This window comes from Terrapene carolina, unplaced genomic scaffold (genome assembly GCF_002925995.2).
Source record: "Terrapene carolina triunguis isolate 2854851 unplaced genomic scaffold, T_m_triunguis-2.0 Scaffold714, whole genome shotgun sequence".
In the NCBI taxonomy this organism is placed as follows: Eukaryota; Metazoa; Chordata; order Testudines; family Emydidae; genus Terrapene; species Terrapene triunguis.
In genome coordinates, this window is record NW_020665065.1 from 676,503 (window position 1) to 697,632 (window position 21,130).

At 42.9% G+C, this 21,130-nt stretch overlaps 1 protein-coding gene across 1 annotated transcript in view; it reads right to left on the minus strand.

The window, feature by feature from the left end:
• CAMTA1 (calmodulin binding transcription activator 1) overlaps nucleotides 1-21,130 on the minus strand; it is an 878,634-nt gene that overhangs the window by 352,258 nt on the left and 505,246 nt on the right. Inside the window, exon 5 of the mRNA XM_024207910.2 lies at nucleotides 12,301-12,372. Within this exon, the coding sequence (XP_024063678.2) occupies nucleotides 12,301-12,372 (72 nt within the window). The remainder of the gene's footprint in view (nucleotides 1-12,300; nucleotides 12,373-21,130) is intronic.

Sequence of the window (21,130 nt, forward strand, 5' to 3'; positions counted from 1 at the left end):
AAGAGACATCTGCCTACATGTTGCCTTCAAATACTGGTTATGACTAATTCACTGTCTGTGCTGTGTGACCGGTCAAGATGGCTACGTAAACACTTCCAGGAGGAATACCCATTCTTACAGGTATTCACGACACTGTCTCCTTCCACAAAGAAGTTTGCCCACAAAAACTCACTCCTACAAGTGTTAATAGAAAATGAATAAAATAATGAATATTCTCTGAGCAAATGTGCAGGTTTCATTTGAATGAATGTTCACAATTCATTTTATTTTTTGCAGTATTTTCTCCAGCTCTATTGCTGGATATTTTTGTCAAGTCAGCTGTATTCTGTCCTATGATGGGTCACTGACCTCTGTTTGTCAAGATTGTAGTTGTTTTCTTATCCACTTATTGAAGCAAAAGAGGAAGGTATTTTGAAAGACAAATAATAAAGGGAAGCAAATAAAATATACAAGTTAGCTCCATTTAAGACATTGTGAAGTCAAGACTTACAGAAAAGGCACCAATTTGAACTCTATCTTTCAAGAAAGAGACAATATTTAACCAATAGTGAAGTTCACAAGATCTTTTAGGATGACCCTTTAGGACAGACTTCATGTGCCTGGTGTGGCCCTGTTGACCCTGAGTCTAAGAGAAATGGAGACCTTATCCATATTGTAATGTCACTTCCCCCATTTACAGCATTTTAACATAATCAAATTAAAGTAAATCAGGAAAATCTCATTTAATGGGAAAAACTAATTTGTTGGCGTCAGGATGGAAAACAAACAATTCAGAGTATCCAACAAGCTCAGGGACTGTAGATTTGCCATGTGAGAGTGGAAAAGGCAGGAGATGCATCAGCATTAACAGGAAAGGATGGTGAGAGTTTCCAATAATCTTTGCAAACAGCAGCCAGCCATAGGAGCCTGGCAGCTAGCAGCATTTTAAATTCCTGGGGTGCTAATTACCAATAGACAGACGGGAATTCTATCATTTGTTATTGAACTATGCCAATGTTTAAAAATTGACTGTGGCCAAGAATCTAAATTTCCTGCTGCATTAGTCATAGTGAATATAAACAGACTTGTTTTCCATTGACAGAAAATCTGGTGTCATTTTGAAAATCTAAACATACACAGCAGTTGTGTTCTTACACAATCCCTTTACTGTCAAACAAGCCAATGAATTCAGTTACAGTAGCTAACTGTTGAAATCTTTTCATGAGCCTGAGGAGGACCTGACATTATTCATACCCAAGAAAAGATTTAAGCAATACTGCTTCTTTATTTGACTAACTGCAAACAGCTGAATTTCTGTTTCTTTTATGAAACTAATAGGTACTGCCAAAAAAAAAAAAATTATTCTACTATGTGTGGCACCTGGTTTGACACTTCAGTGCATGCGAGCCTAGAGGAGTCCTCTGAAGGAAGGCAGCCTTGTCATGCAGTATCAGCTTTTTCAGCATTCAGATAGCTTTCCTGTCCAAGTCTAAATTAGGTGTAGTGCAACTTTCATAGGGGCACACAGAAAATGTCTCAAAGCAATCTAGGCTGAAATTGTATTTGTTTGCTGAGAATTTGCAAGAACTGCAGAATATCTGCTTTTTCCAGGGGCAGGTTCCCTCACTGGATACCATGAAGAAAGATGAACACTAGAGATATGTCGGCTACCCCAAAGTAATTAAAGTAACAATGAAATGCTCATCTCCAATAGCCTGCAGATTTTTTTAAATTGCTTTTTCTGTTTAAAAAAAAATCAAGTTATGGGTAGTTTGGTTCTGAGATTGTTTTTGGACCACTGGGCATGTTATATGTTATCTGGATGTGGTGAAATGGGTCAGGGTAGCACTGCAGAGATAGCTCTCCTTTGTTTTCAGTACACCAGGGACCAGCATGGCTGCTTTTGGTGTACTTTGCTTGTTTGTTTTGGAAGTGTTTCTAGGTGTCATCTGTCCACAGCCAATGTATGGGGAGTTAAAAGGACAAGATATTGGCTTGATTTGGGACCTCAAATATTAGTAGCTGTTTCAGTTTAATTTTCTGTTTTATTTTCTTGTAGAGGTTTAAGTTAGATACTTGGACACTGGAGGACATTCCCAACTAGTTCATAACTAATGATATGGCAAATGAAAGGTCTAAAGGGCGTTGTAGTGGCATCTCTTAAAGGTGCTATTAAAGATTCATCCACAGCAAGCACAATTACTAACGGGAATTAACAATCAGCCTTATTGCTTTATCTGTTTCTTGTACAAATCATGAACTTATTCTGCTAGAATGGGAAAATTTTAAAACAAAAAATATGAAAAAATGTTGTAAAATAACGCTTTGTCCTGGTTCATTCATTTGCATCCAACAAGTAAATGAGAGGTCGTCAGTGCATGGAGGCTGGAAGGTAAATATCTTTGGCAGAGAAACTACAATGTATGTTTTACAATGACAAAAACCTATTTAAAAATTAAGGGTAAACATAGCATTATCAAGAAAGCTTAAAACATCTGAAAAAAGCAGGAATCCTTCAGAAAATAACAGAAGATTCCACACAGGGAGATTTATTTACTGTCTCTAATCAGCAGCTGTTGCATGTGTTATAGGCAACCTGTGATCACAGCTCTCTAGCACCACTTTAAAACAACAATGATGTTTCCTGAAAATTAGGCTGGGGCAATTTCTCTTTGGCAATAGCAAACGCTGAAAACATTTATTAGTATGAATCTGCTGGCCTGGCCCTGGAAGAAAATACCCGGGAAGATGAAAGTGCCTTGTTTGTTGTGGCTGTTATTTCATTGAACATCACCCATCTTTTTGTTAGGAGCTGGCTGTCACTCAGCCCTACAGGTACACACTAAAGCTCCCTGCGTAAATTAACACCCATTTCTAACTTCTCAAAGATGTTGCAGCATCAGTCTAATACTCTGCAGCAGCCTGAAGTCAGACTCCCAGCTCAAATGCAACTAGAGAAGAAAGCGCCGCCTTCCCACATGACATTACTGCAATTAGATCAACTGTCCTCTAGCGCGGAAAAGCAATTGTTTAACATTCAAAATCCTTAAAAATACATCAAACTAATAAATAGTATTTGGGGGGACTAAAGGGAAAGGGGGGTATTTCAGGACCATGTCCCATATGAGAATGTCAAGGCTTTTTCCATTATAAACAATTCAAGCAACTTTTACAAACAGCACCTGTGCTGAAATAGCTGGGAGTCAGAAGATAAAGTTTTGTATGGAAACATCCCTTTTTGTGAAGGAATGCCAAACCTGCAAACCTAGCTAGAATTTGGTCTAGATAAGAGTCTTTGAAAATTGCACTTTGTACAGAGCTCAATTGTGGATTTTTAAATTACTTTTACCATTCTTTGGAGAGAAGATTGGTTGCACTGCACATGTATGTAGGCTCTGTGCATGAGAAAAGAATCTGGGTTGCTGTACATATAATAAATTGTATCTTAATAGAGATACAGGATATAAGCACATACCTGAAGATGGAAGTGTAATGCATATGCATAAGGGGGACTTCAGCCTGCATGGCCCATTCAAACCTAGGCCTTTATGCTGGGAATTCCAAGAAGGAAGGGCAAAAGACTGTTTGTCAGGTGCTACCTCTGATAGTCAGCTCTAGTGGTTGGAGCAGAAGTTGAAGTCAGACATAGGGTCGGGACTGGGCCAAGGATGTCACTGGAATCAAGATCCATGGACAGGCTGGGGTCAGAACTGAGATCAGAGTCCACAGACAAGCCAGAATCAGTACCGTAGCTGGAGTCTAGGGACAAGCCAAGTCAGACAAGCTGGATGGTCAGAGTCCAGTGACAAGCCAAGTCAGTACCGTAGCACGGTCCAGATACAGGCGGGTGGTCAGAGTTTGAGGGACCAGGGAGAGTCAAAGCGGAGGCCACGCTGGAGAGGGTCAGTAACGGGGCTGGAGCAATGTCAGCGTAGGGCAAGGGCAAGAGCGGGACAGGGCTCAGGCCAGGCCGGGGCAGGAACAGGAGCAAGAGCAGGCTGGAGTCTCGAGAGTCTGCTCCACTGCGAGGCAGCAGTAGTGCTGTTTCACAGACTGATCTGCAGCTCTGGCGGGGTTGGGGAAATTCCTGAGCCAGGCTGGGCTCAGGGATAGGCTGAGTCACTGCAGGCTCTGCTGAGAGGGTAAGTCTGTGCAGCTGAGCTGTTCCTGCATGCCTGAGTACTGACTCACCTCAGCTCCACTGCAGGGGCACCTGTCGGGAGTCTGGGGGGGTGCAAGCCTGCCCACCCCTAAAGGCCCCTCCCCCAGCATAAGGGGAGGAGTCATGGATCCAGGTCTCAGCTGAATTTGGGGAAAAACAAATGAAAAAACAGGGACAGGAGTGAGGGTCACAGGGTCAAAAACAGGAAGTGAGAGGGGGGCACCGAGCGGAGAACCCCTGACAACACCCACTGCTGGGCAGGCGCAAGCAGCCCTGGCTTGACTGCATGTTTGCCTCATGGTGTTTTTTGTGAGGTCAACAGTGACAACAGGAACTGGACTGATCCACAGCTCCCAGTGGCCGCGGTTCACCGTTCCTGGCCAATGGGAGCTGCGGGAAACGGTGCGGGCTGCAGGGACGTGCTGGCCGCCGCTTCCCACAGCTCCCATTGGCTGGGAACAGCAAACCGCAGCTGCTGGGAGCTGTGGGTGGCCGTGCCTGCAGACCGTCAATGTAAACAAACTGTCTCGCAGCCTGCTGGGGATTACTCTGACGGGCCACATATGGCCCGCAGGCCACAGGTTCCCCACCACTGCATTAAATACTATTAAAATGTGAAAGAAGAAAAAAATAAAATGCTCAAAATGTGGTGCTGTATACAGTCCTTGGGAGTATAAATGAGAGGTGGACATGTGGTATATAGTTAATGAGTGGGGAAGTGGAATGGGTGGGAAAAGATGTGAACAATTTGTGTATGTATTTTATAAGAGAAATAATGTTTCTTTAAGAACGCACCATTGCTCATAAGTAACCTATATGCCCTGCAATCAGACCATGGTGATGAGCATGCTTTCTATTGACCTGAGCCAACAGAAGAGTTGGTGAATGAGTAGCTACTGCCCTGGGGCTGCCAAGACTTCTGTACCCTCTCTGGTGAAAGTGTAATTCAGTTTCTAAAATGTATGCAGCATGCTAAAATATTTCTGACCGATGGATAAGGTCGTGGTGCCTTCCACTGACAGCCAGATGTCTTGGCCAATAAACCGCAGTTCTTTCCCCTCCTAGACTTGGCAACCCCATGGTTCAGAGGACTAGTTGGCCCATTAACCTGCTCAGCATTAAGCTATAAAATGTCAGAATAGAGGAGGTCCCAAAATATCCTCCCGGCAGCATCGTTGTCATCATCAGAGCCCCTTCTTGGCATGGAGAATTCCAGCATGTTAGCTCCATCCACCATCCGCCTGGATGGGTCTCAGTATGGCATCCCTTGCAGAATGAAAAGGTGTTAAGGGAATTGAGTACCTACCCCACAAACAAAGAAAATTGTGTCTAGCATCAGTTCCCCTCCTCTGAGAGATTTGCAAACAGATTAATCTTATCTTATCTTATTATATGTTATTGCCACAAATGCCTCTTTCAGTCGATTCTGCCTTTGGGGGCAGCAGTATGAAGCCCCAGCCTGCTTATAAACAGGAAGAAGCAATTTATATTACATAATGAAAGCAAGTTATTTATGTGAAAAGATTCTCCTGAGCGGAGCTAGGATAGAATTTTGCAGAACCTGGTCTTTTTAATGAGAGTAATTGTGAATGGAGGGAACGGTCAGTTGGGACCAGTGTAAACTATTCAGATCCTGCCTCTGAGTCAGCCCACTCCGCAGTCACTGAGGTCCCTTACAAACAAAAGGCTTCTCAAGAAGCTGGAACAAGGCCTATGCTTCGCTGATGCTCATCCCCGTATCGATCACTAGCCTGTTTCTGTCATTGTATTGACTAATGGCAACAAAAACTGTGATGAACACATCACAGCCCTGGCGAAAGCAGCACAAATATACACCTGTGAGAGGTGACGAAGAACTTAGAATGTGTGCCCACATTTTTATTATTGAGAAAAGCAAGTCTGAGTGGGTTCTAAACCTTGTTTGGTTTCCAATCCCTAGTGGATTAGGGGGTGATCCTAGAGACATCTGCAGTGTGCTGAGGTGGTTTTATGTTGTTGCATTTTTATGAGCGATACAGATTAGACCTCTCTTCCAAATTAATGTCCTTTGTGGGTGTGAACCCAGAATTTGTGAGAACCTGGACTCAGAACTTCAGAGGTGAAAAGTTGCTGTACTAACTGCAGGTCCAAGAAACCTTACTGGGCTTTTCACTGAAATAGTTTGTTTAAAAACATTTTTAACCACTCTTTCAGCAGTCTTGACTGTTTTCAAGTTCTGAGGCTGAAGCCAACATCTGAAAACAACCCATAACTGGAGCAAAGACCTTGTTTAAAACTTCATCCAAAACTATCTGGGAATGTAAATAAATGACATCTCATCTCATGCATTGCTATTATCAGAGTTGTCTGTGATCCCTTCAGAAGATGAAGAGGTTGGACAGGGTCTTTTCAGTCTAATCCATACTGATTGTCCTTTATTAAATTAGTACATGTACCCACTTAACCTGTTCCTCAAAATAGCTTCCATTATTTTGTGTATTGGAGATGTCAAGCTAATGGGCCTGTAATTTTCTACTTCAGTCTTATTGCAGAATTTGTTTCTCTTGGGAAATTTGGGAAGTTTCACTGTCAGGAAGTGAATCCTCCACATTCCAAGAAAGAGATCTTGGCGTCACCATGGACAGTTCTCTGCAAATGGGCAGATGTTAGGAACCATTAGGAAAAGGATAGAAAATCAAACAGAAAATATCATAATGCTATTATATAAATCCATGATGCACCCACACCTTGCATACTGTGTATGATAACCCCATCTCAAAAACGATATAGCGGAACTGGGAAAAGTTCAGAGAAGGACAACAAAGATGATCAAGGTATGGAAGGGCTTCCATATGAGGAGAGACCAAAAATATTATGGGGCTGTTCAGTTTAGAAGAGACAACAGAGGCAATATGATAGAAGTCTATAAAATCATTAATTGTGTAGAAAAAGTGAATAGAAAAATGTTATTTACCCTTTCCCAGAATACAAAAACCAGCGGTCTCCCGATGAAATTAATAGACAGTAGGTTTAAAACAAACAAGAGGAAGTACTTTTTCACACAATTCACAATTAACCTGTGGAATTCATTGCCATGGGATGTCATAAAGGCCAAAAGTATAACTGGATTCAAAAAAGAACTAGAAACATTCATGGAGGATCAGTCCATCAAATGGCTGTAAGCCAAGATGGACAGGGGTGAAACCCCATGCTTGGGGCAACCCTAAACCTGTGACTGCCAGAAGCCGGGAGGGGAAGATGGGGTGGATCACTCCAACTGTCCTGCTCTGGACAGTTCCCCCTATCCCCTGAAGCTCTGGTACTGGCCACTGTCACAGCCAGGATACTTGGCTAGATGGACCATTGGTCTGACCAGTATGGCAGTTCTTATATTCCTTTAGCCCATATGTTTGTTGCCTACTGTTTTGTATTTGACTTATTGCTACCATCTTGTACCATATTTAAACCCGTGAACTAGAAATGAAAAGTTTTGTATCCTAATCCCAGTCCTGTTAAGCCATCAAGTCCTTATCATCGATATCTGTTTATTTCAAAGCATGTGATGAAGGTTAAAAAGATACTTAGTTTAAGTAAGTTTTCTTTCACTATGAGATTTACTATTTGTGTGCAGGCACGTGGCTTTACGGAAAACAGCATCAGGCCCTTCTGAAGAAGCAGCAGAACTGGAGAAGAAACTTCCCAATAGAAATGAAAAACTGGGGAACTTTTGGCAGTATCCTTACAATCATAGTTAACAGATAGATAAGTTACCATGTTTAAACTTGAAGAGCAGGGATAGTCATGTTTGCCGTTTATCTAATTTCCCATTTAAACCAACTGTTCTAGTGACAATGATCCCATCTGTAGATTGAGAGAAGCCCAGCACCTACATAGAAAGGAAGATGGCTGCACAGTTATGAACTGTTGGTTTCTATCAGTATGGAAATATAATAACTGTCTGAGGAGGACGCCAACATTGTCAGCAACCTAAAGACAGGCAACTAACTCTACATTTGAACACCTTATTTTGGGGCCTGATTTTCAGGGCTGCTGACCTGCAACAGAAGTCAGGTGCTTGGCCTCTCTGAAAATCAGGCCAGTTATTCAGGATTTAGACACCTAACTTTTGGCCTCCAAATCTGAAAACATATTTGCCTATTGGTTAAAATCTGAAATGATGAATGAGGTGTAGGAGTGCTATGGAGTCATTTACATTCCAACCCAAAAACAACTTCCTTGTCATAACTTTGAAATAGGGATAAAAAGGGCTCAACTCATCAAAGTTTCTCTTGGCATCATAACATCTCTCTTTTTCTGATCTTGCTTGTCCCTGTATTCATCCTGGAGCTGAAGAGAAGCGCTGTGTAGCTATTAGAATGAGGGTCATCCATTCTTGGCTAACTCCTTTCTTTTACAGAGTTGCACAACCTTGAGAACATGATTGAAGGATGCCCATTTATATCTGGAAGATGCTTTAATGAATCACAAACTCCTATTCCTTATACAATGAAGGCACAATGTGTCCTTGTTTATGAATAAGAGCATACAACATTCACAACAAAATGTACTGCATCACATTTTATAAATAGGATAATAAGAAATGTACTTCCAGTTCACTTGTTTCAATCCCAATCAATTATCAGATTGAAGGAGGATTGTCTAAAAGTCAACACACACCCCTATTGAATGGGACAGAGAAACTCAGTACTCAGTGAAGCTGAAAGAGACCTGTGGTATTCGTATACAGCTAATTGGATAGGAGTTTGCTAATGATAGGGCAGCAAAATAACAAAGGCGATTCTGGGTAGCATACGCAGTGGCTTCCTGGGTGACCGAGAAGGTGAGTCCCTTCTCTATGTGGTGGTGGTAAGACTGCTCCTAGAATATACTGTCTGCAGTGCTGGGTAACTCAGCACTAGAAATATGCAGACAAAAGTATTGGAAATACAGAAAAAGATGGGAACAGTGATTAAGGGGCTGGAGGGACTGACCTATGAGGAAAGGAGCTAAACATGAACCAATACAGGTTGGCCAAACCGTGAGTAAAGGGGGACATACACACCATGCACAAGTGTCTGAAAGATGCAAACACCGAGAGGGAACAGGAATTATCTAGGCTGGTAGATTAGGGCTGAATGGAAATGTCCTGACAGTGAGATCTGTGAGGGTGTAAAATAGTCTCTCTAAGGCAATGATGGAAGCTTCATGGCTTGAGACATTTGAAACTGGATGAGAAAAACTACAGAATAGTGTATTGGACATGGAATAATCCTGCAGGGCCCCAGAGGTGCTTGAGAGGGATAAGGCCATGATCCAGTCAAACTCGCCATGCCCTAAACTTCCTTAATGAGGAAGCTATGATTATTTCAAGACGACAAACAATGTGCGGGGAGACCCCAGTCCCCTACCCATTCGGTGTGACAGTATGATGCTACAGCACCTTGCATTAGCTAGCACCTTCCACCTGCAAAAGTCACAGATAAATCTTGGACTGGAGTTTTGTACTTGGGATTCTGAGTCATTTTCTACAATGCACAGGATAAAGGATGTATTCAGGTTCCTAATCTGTGCATTTCTCCTGGAAGACAAGGACTCCTCCCCAAGATTGTTCAGTTGCTATGAAACACTCATGAAATAGAAATGGACTCCAGTGAGCTGGTAAGGCTCTAGGTACCTCGAAGCACTGGAGTTGGGTTCACAGGGCTGGTGTAGACAGACAGGGAAAATAAAAACCCTTTGGAGCAATGGGACAGAGAAGAGCTCTGGACTTGTCAGGCTTTAGGGACAGCAGGCGATTTGATTTGGAAGGAGGGAAGGGTGAGTGCTAATGGGGAAGAGTCAATGACTGCCTGGAGGAGGCTAATTATTCCAGGAACTGTCTGTGGTTCAGGGTATGTACAGAACCAGTAACAGCACGGCTGACAACTATGCACCTCTGAACACAGAGTAAACTCTGTAATATCTTCGCTCACTAGCACTATATGGGACTATGGGAGGTAAGCCTCTACACAGAGACATTAATAGAAAATGGTCTTTTTTACATTTGTTACATTCAAGCTACAGGTTTATTCTCGTACATTTACCTAGCTCACTCTTTATAGCAATTTCTTTCAGCAGATTTCCCTGTGTTTCTGGGAGTTAGGGGAAGGGGAAGAGAGAGTGAATGGCAAACAGGGGAACAACAACAAAGGAGCAGATAAAAAAGGAGATGAATAAGTTAAAGGACTGAGAAGAAAACCTAAGGTATTGAACCATCCCACCAGACCCCCAGAGCATCCCTGGTGAGAGCCGTCAGGGACAGATCTGGCTGCTTCTCTTGCCACTGTGCCCCTTCTTTGCCGGGAGGGAGCACCTAAGTAACCCAAGGAAAGCAGAGTGCCGCAGAAGGAAGCACAGCAGGGGGAAGTGAATGCAAACACTGGTGCTGTGCACAGAGTTCTGACTGAATTTAGAATTTCAATCGGATTCTTGTGTCACATCATCCATCACACAGACATCAGCAGAGACGGAAGTTAAATAATAAAACAAACAGCTGTCTGCTGCCTAAGGCACATTGGACTCTTACTAAGTTTAGTTTGCGATTTGTTCAGACCAGTGCACTGAACAGCGACCTTATAATGGCTCCTTTAGCCGTACCAACAAAAGGCTTCTCCCCTTCCTTCCAAGTGCCAGCTGTATCCTACTACATACACCGGACGTATATTCAAAGGGCACTGTGTGAGTGAGTCTCTGTCCCTGACAGGACATGAACGGAAAGTCTGTGGATCTCAAAGCAGAAGTACTATCCTTTCAGCTAAGCAACAGTAACACCGGCTTCTTTGCAGCTCTTCCAGCTACAGGAGGCAAAAATCTTGTGAGTTAGAGGAAATGCTGCACTCTGTATTATCTGTTGTTGAGCTGATGCACCGTAAAACCCACTGGTGTTCAATAGCTCTTTCCGGTAGCACGGATCTAGCTGGTGCTACGTGAGGTTGCAGTCTCAAGCAGGTGGAATACGGGCTCAGGCTGCAATGACATTTTTTCATCATATGCTGTTACCAGACTCTATTGACTTATTGATAGTAAGCAAATTTAAAGGGGGGAAATAAAGTTCAAAGGTCTGAATGAAACAATTATAAAAGCACAGAGATTATGTGCAAACTGTGGGAGGGAAAACTGGATGAGAGGGAAGAGAATCTGCTGCAAGGCTGCTTGAGATCTTCCAAACACTGATCAAATGAGCTGCTAGAAGGCATGTGTTTATACATCATAACAACAATAATGAAAAATTCTGCAGCTGGGCTAATAACTTGCGAATACCAAACCCCAGCTCAATGCAGTTTGCAGCGACTCAGATTGGATATGCCAAGCACTGACTATGCATCGTGCCTCTCTGTCTAACTTTATTCTGACTTGCTAAAAGACACAACACAACACACAAAAAAGAAGAAGAAAATTAATTAGCGCCATCTAGCACTTCTGAACAACCCAACAATAATGAACCAGGATAAAAAGGCCAGCAATCCTTGACTATCACACACAATCCAGCACTCATGTGCAAGCCCACCATAAATAACCAGCATGCACAGACCAACTGTTCTAAAAAACCCTCTAACAGCAAACTAATATCTCTGCACATTGTAGGAATGTGATGAGAATTCAGTTTGAAACTTCCAAGGGACTTTACTAAGCATACACTAGTAAGATGAAATATTTGAAAACTGTACAGGAGTTCTAGGACAAAGGTTGAACCCCACTTTCCTGGACTATGATTTGCCACATACTCTGCACTGAAATATTTTCAAACAAAAACATAATCATCAATATAGGATTTCTTTCGCTCCTGTGACATCCCATATTCATGTAGCAGTCAGCATTCTTTGCTCCTCACTGCCTGTGAATAGTTTCATGTCCAAAACATCATCTCATTTCAGGAAACACTAAGAAATCTCACTCTCATTAGCTGTCTCTGTGTGTAGGGGATGTTTAAACAGTTATCACCTTTATGTTGCTGAACAGTTATCGAGAGAAAAAAAATCATCTCACAGCTCTGAATAAATACTTATTAATTTGAAGACATCCGCATCACTTTCAGACAAAGAGCAGAGAAAGTTATAGATCACTTTCTAGAGGCAATGAAAGCCAGAGCCATACAAATCTCTATAGAACAAAACACAGTAAGAAATTTCATGTCACCTTACCTGAAGAAGCCAGTAGCACCTTCTGTGGAAAGTGGGGATGATGGACGAATGGACATAACAGCCATATAGGCACTAGGGAGAAAAAGGAGATACAGCGTTACTGAAGGAAATCACTGTTCAGACAGTAACCAAAGGTTAGAAGAAAGGTAAGCCTGCTCCAGGGACTGGCCTGGTATCTACAGTACATTATATGCTATGTTATGTTGGTATTTACTAAAATCAATACCCTGAATAGATCTTGCTGGTAAAACAGAATACCAGATCAAATTACACCTATACTTTAGAATGGTACTTCATAAACATTTACACAGGTTTAAAGCATTAATAAACTAGAGTTTTACACCCCTCCCTGCTTTACACTTTGAGAACCTGTGGCATAGAATTCTCAGATTATTTCAAGTAGAAACAATCAACATGAGATGGCAGCTAGGGAGGCAGTGTGGCGTAGTGGAGAGAGCACTGGACTGGGATTCAGGAGACGTGGGCTCTATTTCTGGTTCTACCACTGGCCTGCTGGGTAACCTTGGGCAAGTCACTTCCACTATCTGTGGATCAGTTCCCCCTCTGTAAAATGGGGGTCATGCGAAAGCGACCTGCTGGTGCAAAGTGCTCTATAAAAAGGTTGTGCTACATCCGCCTGCACTGACTGACTCACAGAAAAGTTATTCATGCCTCATCTTCATAAGAACTGAATTCACCCAAAATATAGAGAACAACCAATTGTTAGAAGAATTCCAGTCAGGTTCCTACAATAAACGGGAATTTGAAGCTAGGCCAGGGAAGGCACAGCATCGTTCAGTTACAATTAACAGAGCCAAGTAAAAACCCTCTGCAAACCTCACCACGCTCTCCTCGCTAACCTCTCACTGGGGCTCTGAGTCGGTTGTTAGTTCCAGTTCTAAATTCCATTGGTCAGGAATCTATAAGCTGGCCAAAACATGCCATTTAAATTCACAATGGCCCAGAGGATCCGCTAAAGCCTCATGTCACAGGCCCCCGGGGTGAATCAGGAGGGAGTTAGAAGAAGGGTGTTCTTGGGAGACATCCTGGGCCCATTGAACTCAATAGTAAAATCCCATTGACTTCAGTTGGGCCAGGATTTCAGCATTGGTGAGGTGAGGATCCTTGGCGCTAGAGCTCAATTCCTGCCTTCATTGGCTTTCCAATGTCCACATTTGTTAACCATCAGGTCATGCAGCAAGACGTGCTTCTCCGTGCAGGTCTGGATAGGGCTGGCAGGTGGAGATTGGGGTGAAGAGAGGGTTTTGGTTACGTGTACTTGAGAGGGTTCCTTATGTTGAACATTGTTCCTGCACCCAAAGCACTAGGGAGGGTTGAGTGAAGCAATAAATAAATAAAAATGTTACATGACCATTTCCTTTGGCTTCCACTACACAGAAACCCCTCAGAGATGCACGCACATTACCAGATATGTTACTGAAACCAAATGACTTGATTTTCTAAATCAGCATCACAAAGCTGGAGCCATTGCCTTCAAAACCACTTATTAAACTACCTAGATTCTCCCAATAACCACTTAAGTGATAAGCTACTGTATTTACTCAAAGCTCAGACATCTAGACAAGGTCAGAGCAAATAACACTGCACTGTATTACCATGACTCCAGGCATGCAACAAAGAAGCTGGTTTGGTCTGTATTTTTCCATCTTTTGTTTCAAGATTATTCTTTTTTTAAACTCTCCTTCATAACATATCCCACAGAAAAAAAATCAATGGATTTGGCTTTAAAAATTTCACAATACATTATTTTACACATAAAATGCCAAAATGACATTTTGTTAATGAAGTTGATTTGAATCCTACTTGTATGGGAACGGGAATCAATGAGGCTAAGGGATTTTGGTTGCAAGAAAATCAGATTTCCAATATGCTAGAACTTTTAACATTGCTGTCAGTTGTGAGCTAAACCCAGGACAAACCAACTAACCAACCAAAGCTGAATTAATTTCAAAGATCCCTGTACAATTCCTGTCCAAACTGTATTTATCAAGAAAGCAATATTCTTTTCTGGCGTCTTTGGCTTTTAATGGAGAGAGGGAGTATGATATTACACTCCCTCCTACTGAAGAAGATTCTTGTTCTGACATTTTCCCTTAAATGGTAGATTGCAACCACTGACCAACCTGCTTGCAGATTTCATGAGCTATTTTCCCTTGAGTGGTCATGTGCCTCTCAGCAGTATCAGTATTTCTACAACTAAAGGGGGGGGGGGGAGGGAACAATCCAATTTCTCCTGGTCGTGGATTTTTTTAAACTAATTTTTAATTTTTGCATTTTATTCTACAGATTGTGTTGACTAGAATAATACTTAGCCATTATACACCACTTTACTTCTTCCAAGTGCTGGATAAATGTTAACTAATTAACTCTCACATCTGAGGGTTAATAGTCCCCATCATATAAGGAACTGAGACTCATTGAGGTTAGCCCAGTTTACAGTGGGAAACTCTTGTCAGCAAGAGCCCCCTCACACAGGTAATGAAAATAGTTTTACTTCTAGTATAAAAGGAGAAAAAATGGTTTCCACCACTACTCCCAGAAGTGAGATTGAAACTTGGCTGATCCTCATTTTCTGTAAGGGTGATAGAAACAATTTTCTTCCTTCTACACGGGCAATTCAGTGGTGTGCAGTACTGGTTCTGAGGTAACAGTTGCCGACAATGGTCATTTTTGTAGCCATTAAATGACTTGTCCAAGGTCACACAGTGAATTAGGGGCAGAGCCAGGAATGGAACCCAGGAGTCCTGACTACAAGGCAGGAGCTCTAAGCACTAGACAATATTTCCAATCTGCATAATACCCTGTCTTATCAAAGCATCTACATCTGGGCAGGAGCACCAGCAGTACTGTCAGCACAGCTCTAGAAATAGCATCTGTTGGTTATTTAATGGTGCTGACCCTGCTGAGGAGCACACCACATTGTTTTCGTAGGGGATACTAACCCTCGGGCTGTTCTTTTTATTTACTCAGTGATGGAGTCATCCAACAATGAGATATTTAGAATCCAGCGAACATTTCCCATCAAATGAGAAGAAACTTTAAGATAGGAGAATAAAAGCCTGTCAGCTTCCCTTTAATGCAATGTCAGGGCAAGGAAGAGTTTCCTCTTTACAGCAGATATTCAAAGTCACCTCTGTGGTGCTGTGTTTTGCGGGAGGATGGTGCTGAAATTGCATACAAAAGGCAAGCAGGATCTTATTTCAGTCTGAAATAAATATACCAACCAAAGGGGAGTAAATCAGCAGCGTTAGAGAATATCAGATCTTCTTGAACTGAAAAATACTGTTGAACACTCCGTGCCCTGTCTCTAAGCTCCAGCTTCCCTGACACTTAGCCCATCTCACTGACACATGAAGAGAAAATGCAACTGTCTGTTCATTAAGACCATAAAACTCATTCTGCCTGATGCCAATAACATGGGAAGGTTTTTATGAACATCAAGAAGAGACCAAGTGCTTTACAGTGCTCTCTTTAACACATCTAACATCTGGGGAAAACCCAAGGCCCTTTAATGGGACACACAAAATGAGAACTAGAATTTCTGTAGGATTAGTGTAACAGGCTAACCGTGGCCTTGCTCCTGCAGTTGCTGAGTGCCCTGTGGAGTCATGGGAGTGGAGGGGTACTCGGCAACTTGTAGGATTGGGCCCAAAGTGTGCCCCACTGTCCAATGAGTAGAAGAGTCCCCAGCTCAGTCTATTGATTCATTTGATATGAGGAGATAATGAGCTTGAATGGTATCTCCTTTCATTTGCAAATAAATCCTGGTTTATATCCTTGGTTGAGATGAAGAACTGAAACGGGATTAATTTAGAAGAATCCATACTGGCTCACTAAAATTTAAAAGAAACCATATTGACCCATAGAACTGTGCTCCTGCCATGCTGCCATAAAGTGAGAACGCCATGGATCTGACACTAAGCCATGAAATAATAGTCAGTGATTCTAACATCTGGGGTTGGGGGTACCTACGTCGTGATAATTTATTCTAGTTTCCTAATTATTTTCATGTCTTTTTATTAAAATGTAAATATCTATCTTTAACTACAATTGGCAACATGAGACCTCCCAGCATATAGCTTTGTTCTATATGAATCCTAGTCCTAGTTTCTCAACAATTAATGAAAAATAGGATTTCTGCCCTGTGCGATGTTGTGTTAGAGAAAAGAAGGCTGTAACAGCAAAGCACTCAAATCCTGAGAAGGAACTGATGTGAGTGCATGCCAGGTGAGAGAAGAAGGGATGTGGTATTCAGTGACAGATGATCTATACAACAGAATTAGCACTGGCTTCTGCCTTCCAGCTACAGTTCAGATGTCAAGGTATGAATAATAGCTACATACATATGTATAGATTGGCTAGGTTTAAAGGGAGGGATTTTGCACCAAGATTACAAAGAATGACAATAGCTGAGAAGAGAGCACAAATGCTGCAGACGCCTGGATTTTGGTTATGACACTTTGGGTTCTTTTAACCGTTTTGGCAAACAAGCTTAGCTCCCTTTAGTGCCAAAACATTTTAAATATTAAAACTATTAGAAACTATATGTTATAAATATTTTAAAATGAGCAGTCCCATGTAAATATTAGCAACATTTGGATGACATAAACTGAAGGACTAAGAGAAAGCAAATTCACCCGCTGAACATTTGCATCATCTCTATAATGGTGAAATAAATATCAGAACTGAGTAAGTTATTAGCTTCTTTACAGGGCTTATTTTTAATTCCTTTTTAAATAGTTGCCTCTTCTCTCTCTTTCAGGCTCCTTCACCCCTGAAGTTCTAGTGACGGTAGAAGGCTCCACCCAGCGGCTCCCACACACCAGCACCTGCCATATTCTCATGATTTTGAGCTGAATTTGGTTTGCAACCTGGACCACCCCAGTCTGCCTTAGTGACCGAATCCCACAATCATGAGTGTGCAATGGAAGCCTGTGTCCCAGAGTCTACCAGGCTTGTATATGCACGTCCACTGATCTCGCCCATGGTGTAGTGTTTGGGCCCAAGCTTATTGGCTGCTAGAGTCTCTCATTTTGAGCTTACTGATCTGCAGACAGGGGCCTGGCCTTGGCTCCTTCCCTTGGTTGTTTCCCTGCCTCCAGGAGCTATCCTGCTGTGGGCATTTCTACCAGAAGTTGTCTGTCAGTCACAGTTAATTGCTTCCTATGTCCCTGTCTTCTCCACCAGTTTTTTCAGGATTAAAGGGCTCCCTTTCTGCTTTCAGCTGGTTAAGAACACATTGCATCATTCTCATGCCCGCCGTCAGTTCTCCGAAGTCTGATTCCTGTTTTCTTGTAGCAGCAGTAACTTCCAGTTCAGTGCCGTGCACCTGGGCCCCATCCTGCTGCTGCTTTTATGGCTAGTTCTAGCTCTGCAGCAACCCTAATGGCCTCTTCCAGCTCTTCAGGTTTCTCCTTCTAAAGTGCTACCCAGATCTCTCTCCCAGCCATATGGGCCACTGAATCCTGCATTTAGTCTTCGCAGTCTGGGAAGTGGTGAGGCATTGGTAAACGGCCAAAATCCCTGAGAGAGTCTCCTTTTTATTGTGTCCAGCCATTGAAGGCTTCTCAGTTCCACTCTGCATCTGTGGTTTGATCCACAGAGTTTTGCAGGGCAGCCTTGACAGAGGTGTATTTGCCTTGGGAATCGTGTGTCCATCTTTCAAACACCTCCTGGGCTTTGCCTTGCAGCAGCGGGCCAAAAATCCAGCTTGGTGGCCTCATTCCAGCCATCTAGTCGGGCAGCTCATTCAAAATGGCTGATCCAGCTGGCACAGACTTGGCCACCCCCTCTCTATGCTTCAGGCATGAAGATTGGCTGCCATAGCTCTCTGCTTGCACTGGCCTATTTCCACTCTCGGGGCTCAGGGGTAAAACGTCAGTCAACAGGGTTGTTAATTTCTGCCCACCAAGTAGTCCTCTGACACCTTGTCACTATGGCACCTTACCCCTAAACCCTGCCAACCAAATTCGCCAGCTGGGTAAATTACACTGCCACCCTGGTGGGTCCCACTAACCACTCAGACACATGGCTAAAGTAAAATGGTATTTTACTATGGCTGGCAAGAAAGGGGAAGGTTCAAATACCCTAGGAATAGTAGCTTAAACAGTTACAACTCAAAGTGGAAAATAACATTTCTTGTTTGGGCCCCTGGGGAGCACTCCAGTTGAGGGTTAGGGCTCTACAGGCCTACTGCCTGGGATGCCCTCTTTAGTCCAGTCTTCTATTAAAAGCAAATGGGAACTTGGAGGTTTCCAGTCCAGGATCAGTTAGTGGTGTGTCTAATAGGGACCACTCCACAGTGGCTCCTTGCCCAGTCTCTGCTGCTTCTCCACAAGTCCCGCAAAGGCTTGAAACTGGCAGCGATGTCCAGCAGTGACACTCTGCCCCATCCTGGTGGATGAAGACCTGGTATCAGATATTCATGCCTTCGTCACCTTTCAGCTGGACTACAGAAATGTGATATACCTGCGCATGAAGCCTGCAGCGCTTAAGAAACTCCAACTAGTATAAAACCCTGCAGTGTGTCTCCTCGGTAACACAAAGTACATCACACCTCCACTCTACATGGCTTCCCATTGAATTGCGAATGAAATTCAAGGTCTCAGTCCTTAACTTCAAAGCACTCCATGGCCTGGGCCCAAGATACCTAAAAGACTGTTGGCAGGTCAAGGACAAAGACTGTAAAGCTCATCTGTGTGGGAGACAGAACCTTCTCCAGGTGCAGTCCAAGACTGCGGAATGAACTCCCTCAGGAACTCAGGGCCATCACAAATCACACCCCTTTCTGCTCCAAGTGCCAAGCACGTTTCTTTAACCTTACCGTCTCTAAACACATAGCAACAGGGAGAGTTTATTTAATAATGACATCATCATAGTAAAACCATACCTAAACAAGACATTCCAATGCACAGACTTCTCCTTCTGGGGAGAGGATGAGAAAAACAACATGTGACAAGTGTGTAGTCATGTTGCTTACTGCACTACTGGAAGATGCTCAGACCTATGGTATACAAACTGATACAGAATAGACTAAAATAGAATAGACAGTTTCCTGGCGGTTCCCCTGTGCATCCACCTTCCCTGGTTTGCCATGCCGCCACTGCTTCACCAAGTGCCAGATTAGTTCCTGGGTCAAGGTCTTCCCACAGAGTTTCTGCTCACCAGGGCTGGCTCCAGGCACCAGCTTGGCAAGCAAGTGCTTGGGGCGGCCACTCCGGAGGGGGGCGGCAGGTCCAGCTATTTGGCGACAATTCGGCGGACGGTCCCTCACTCCCGCTAGGAGCGAAGGACCTTCCGCCAAATTGCCGCCGCAGATCGTGATTGCGGCTGTTTGTTGCTTTTTTTTTTGACTGCTTGGGGCGGCCAAAACCCTGGAGCCGGCCCTGCTGCTCACTCCCTGCTATTTGGGCTGGGCAAGGGGATGTGCCTTCATGTCTACCCTGGAGGATCATAAATCAGTAGTCAGAGCATTGATGGGAATGGTAGTTCCCTGCTTGAGCAGATTCATCACAGAAGCACTGCCTCTCTCAAACATTTCCTTTGGTATTTTCATTCCTGAACTTAGTTCAGGGGAATCTAGAAAGCAAGACTGGACCAAATGGGAATTCTGTTCACACTGAATTATGTTCTTTGGTTTTAAGGAGATAAAAACTCAGATTCAGTTCCACTGGCATTTTACTCAGCTCCAGCAGAAATATACCAAGCACTATGGGAACAGTCCAAGTAGGTGCCCCAGAGCATTGGAGATGTAAGGTTTCCAGGTGGCTCCGTTCTCAGGGGTCTGCTCTGTGAAAAGTGGGGGCTAAGTGGTCCCTGAGCTGGGAGAAGGGGTTGTTGTTGGGTTAGTGTGCTTTAAAAAGGGGGGCTGTAGCATGGAAGTTGCTCAACTATTTTCTATTAAAGAAAACTTTCAGGTTATATTTGTTTTTCTTGATTTTAAAATTTCTTTCCATCTGTAAAACTGTCCCTAAATATGGTAAAACTCAGTAATATTTTAAACTTATACTAACTAAGACACAAGCAAACGGGTATTACAAAATCCTATCGTTAGATCTTGTTCAAATTGTCTTTAATACCTTTTTCTCCCAGATATGGATATCACGGCATAACTACTACTGTTACGGAGAGGGGTGGAATCCAGGTTTTATCTGCACTTGTTTGGGTGCCCCAAATAATTTACTTAGCACTCTATTATGCCTGAGTAATGCTGGTTCTCCAATCTACATGGCAATAAAACCTGGATAGCACCCTGCACCGTGACATATTCTCTCTTTGCATAATCTCTCTAATACAGGAATTGTGACCCTTTTATCCCAATACAAAAGGTTTCACAAATCTTGATTTATAATCCTTCAGCATCGCAGGAACCTTCACAAACTAAGAAAATACTTTGCAAACAATAGGATTGCCAGGCTTGGCCTCATTAGCATGCCCCATAACAGGATTAGTGCGAAGGAAAACCCAGGTTCAGGTGTGCATTAAAAACGCATGCTTATCAGTGAATGTACTAAGAGGCTGGCTGTTGTTTCTCCTGTGCAAGATCATCACTCACAAGGTCGACTCGAATTAAAAAGGATTTTATGGGCTGCTAGTTTCCACCATATAGTTATTTTAAAAATACAAATGCTGAAGATTAACAAGGTTTTCAAATATGTCAAGGGTAAATTTGACAAAAAATGAGAAATGAACAAATTCCCCAAAAAACAAACCTAAGCCAACCCAACTCTAAGAAAATAATCCAAAAAAAAGCTAAACATTTTAGTATTTTAATCCCACCATTTAGAATGGGAGAGAAACAGATACTGTT